This window comes from Actinia tenebrosa, unplaced genomic scaffold, assembly GCF_029948245.1.
Source record: "Actinia tenebrosa isolate PJP-AT-01 unplaced genomic scaffold, QUT_ActTen_1.0 PGA_scaffold4__44_contigs__length_22323623, whole genome shotgun sequence".
NCBI lineage: Eukaryota > Metazoa > Cnidaria > Anthozoa > Actiniaria > Actiniidae > Actinia > Actinia tenebrosa.
This window is the reverse complement of record NW_028292581.1, coordinates 14,621,818-14,624,895: the sequence shown is the minus strand read 5'-3', so window position 1 is coordinate 14,624,895 and position 3,078 is coordinate 14,621,818. Positions and strand designations below refer to the sequence as shown.

The 3,078-nt window shown below is 39.4% G+C and overlaps 1 protein-coding gene across 1 annotated transcript; it reads right to left on the bottom strand.

Annotated features, from left to right (window-relative positions):
* Positions 1 to 510: 510 nt before the first annotated feature.
* LOC148907179 (uncharacterized) lies at positions 511 to 2,747 on the bottom strand. The gene is made up of 2 exons (XM_089036926.1): positions 2,680 to 2,747; positions 511 to 2,174 (listed from the first exon to the last, which is right to left on the bottom strand). The coding sequence occupies exon 2, from the start codon at positions 2,163 to 2,165 to the stop codon at positions 1,437 to 1,439; it is 729 nt and encodes a 242-aa protein (XP_088893052.1). The 5' UTR covers positions 2,166 to 2,174; positions 2,680 to 2,747; the 3' UTR covers positions 511 to 1,436.
* Between the last annotated feature and the right edge of the window lie 331 nt (positions 2,748 to 3,078).

Here is a 3,078-nt window from a genome sequence, read left to right as displayed (position 1 = left end):
CTTCTAATACGTGGAATCGGAAATTTAGACCTTTTGCGCTACACTAATTTTTGAACTTCGTGCAAGCTAAAGCAATAGATGGTAAAAAAGATTGTACGGAATGTGAGTTCCTTTTGTTTTCTATACTAATCAAAGCAAGCGTATTGAACGTCTTGTATCCAACCGGTCTCAACGCAAGCGAATAAGCAAATGAAGCACGGTATGAAAAAGAATGTAACGGCGTTAACTGAGGAAAATTTTACGCACGCATTCATTGAAGAAAATATTGAAAATATTGCACAACAAAGGCAAGAAAAAGTATAACTCTTAAGTTTTTTGTTCGTTTTGTTTTGTTTTGTTTTGTTTTGTTGTTGTTTTTTTTTTTTTTTTTTTTTTTTGTTTGTTTTGTTTTGGTTTTTTTGTTTTGTTTAAAATTCGATTTTTGAAAATACATTATAAATTATGAAATTTTAAACAACTTCAACCATGGTTTAATTCAATAAATCCATTTTTACTTTCAACTGGCAGATGTGGTTGGGAAATAGTTTTAATCGAACATTTTAGTCGTCATGTTTAACGTTTTTGACATACGGAAGGAATTCATTTATAGTGCAATACTAAACTAGACTGTGCAAGCTCAAGCCTCAGGAGGTTTAGTTAAAGCCTCTCGATCCGCCTACTGCGTCGGGACTTCAACAAAACCTCCAACCCCGGCCCGTCACAAAATTTGTATGTCTCAAGTCTTAGGCCCTGTCCACACGTATCCGGAAATTTTTGTATCCGGAATTTTTTCGGATACGAAAATGTTCGCGTCCACATACACGCAGCGTATTCGAATCGTTTTCGAATAGTTTTCACAGTCCACACGTATCCGGTAATTTCATGATCCACCCTGATGCACGCTAGTGCCTAGTCCCTTTGACGAATAGTCTTTCTTATTGAGCATGCGCAAAATCGTGTTTACGTCATCGTATTCGAAAATTTGCGGATACGACCGTCCATACGTATCCGTATTCGGAGCGTATTCGAAAATTTCCACTCTGGAGACCGTTACAAAAATTTCCGGACACGTGTGGACGCAACACGTATCCGCAAAAAAAATTTGCGGATATAATAATTTCTGGATACGTGTGGACGGGGCCTTATAAAATGTATATGTTTATATCGTGACAAATAAACTAAACTAAACTAAACTATAAAAAAATCATCAAAGGAAAAAGCGCGCGCTCGTTCACGACGGCTTGTGTTTGTTTTCTTATTGATGATAAGAATTAACCGATCAGCGTGCAAGAAATTTGTAAGTTATTGTCTCAAAATCACTCTCACGGTAATCATCTAGCTACTGGAACTTGAAAGTGATGAGAGACCCATCCTCTGGCTCATATTCGTCTATTCCTGTAAGGATCTGTGCTCCTGGTGGAGTAGAGAAGATCATCCAGTATTTGTTAGCAGCAGGGTTAATGTGCACCCCACAAATGGACGTTATCGTGTGACCGGCAACGGAAGGACATACTCACTCTCACGGTTATAATTTTCAGGAACTTAAAAGTGATAAGCGAAGCATCATGTGGCTGATATTCATCTATTCCTGAAGGGATCAGTGCATCTGGTTGATTAGAGTAGACCATCCAGCATCTGTTAGTATCAGGGTTATTGTGCACCCCACAAATGGACGTTATCCGGTGACCGGCAACGGAAGGACAGTACTCTAGAGTATTCGTGTAGGCTGGGTCTTTTTTTGCTGCCTGTTGTAGGATCTCGTTCAGATTGGTTCCCTCAAGGACTCTCAGAGTCAGCTCAGGTGGAGATGATGAATAATAACCACTTTTGGTGAAATCAAGACTCACTCTTACGGTTATAATTTTCAGGAACTTGAAAGTGATAAGCGAAGCATCATGTGGCTGATATTCATCTATTCCTGAAGGGATCAGTGCATCTGGTGGATTAGAGTAGACCATCCAGCATCTGTTAGTATCAGGATTATTGTGCACCCCACAGATGGATGTTATCATGTGACCGTGCGGATAGGTTAGTAAAGTGAAATTGTAGCCTGTGTCTTGTTCTGCTGCCCGTTCCAGGATCTGGTGCAAATTGGTTCCCTCAGGGACTGTCAATGTCAGCTCTGGTGGAACTGGTGGGTAGTGACCAGAGGCGACGAATTCAAGCTTTACTCTCACGGTGATCATCTTCTGGAACTAAAAAAAGGTGTTCACCGCGTAAAAAAAACAAAAACAAAAACAAAAACAAAAAAACAACAACAGCAACAAACAAACAAACAAACAAACAAAAACAAGTCTCAAGCGATGCGGCATTTTGTGCATTAGTGCCTGATGTGTCTGGTATATACACAATACTGCATTATCGTTGAAGTGCGACCCCCGAAGTTTGATGTTACGTCCGCCGAACTAGCATTTCAATGACCGCCATCATCGAATTCAAAAGCGACTTTTACATTCCAATAAATGAAAGATACAGAAGGATACAAGCTAGTTAGATTTACATCGGAAGACGAAATACCATAACTTCTGGGCTTCCCCAACTCATCCACTCATTTCTTTATTTATCCACTCATTGATTGATTGATTGATTGATTGATTGGTTGATTGATTGATTCCGGCGATTGAACATTTGCAATAGCTTCTGGTCACCATGGTTACGCAACAGTAAACAACTCTAAAAACTCTGCACTTATTATCATACCTCATTCTGATGAAGACTACCACAGCGTAGACGAAACGTCAAAAACGTTTTCAACACATCGTGCTTCAAACCGTAAAAAACCTTATATATAATTTATATACCATCATTCTTCTTGTTTTTACAATTAGCGTTATTCGATCACAAGTTTTCTGTATAGAGCTTTCGAGCCTAGGATGGAGACACGTTCCTTTTATTTTAGGGTTTTTATGGTTTTCGTGTCTTGCTCAGCAATTCAGGGATACAGTTATTTCAAGGAAGGTTGAATGGGCGCCCGGGGCGATTGGCGATTGCACGACCAAAAGGAACTGTGGGCAACATAGAGGGCGAAACTAGAATAATCGACGTGTTCTAAATGGTTTCGTCGAATACAAACAACACTAAATATGTCAACAATAATCT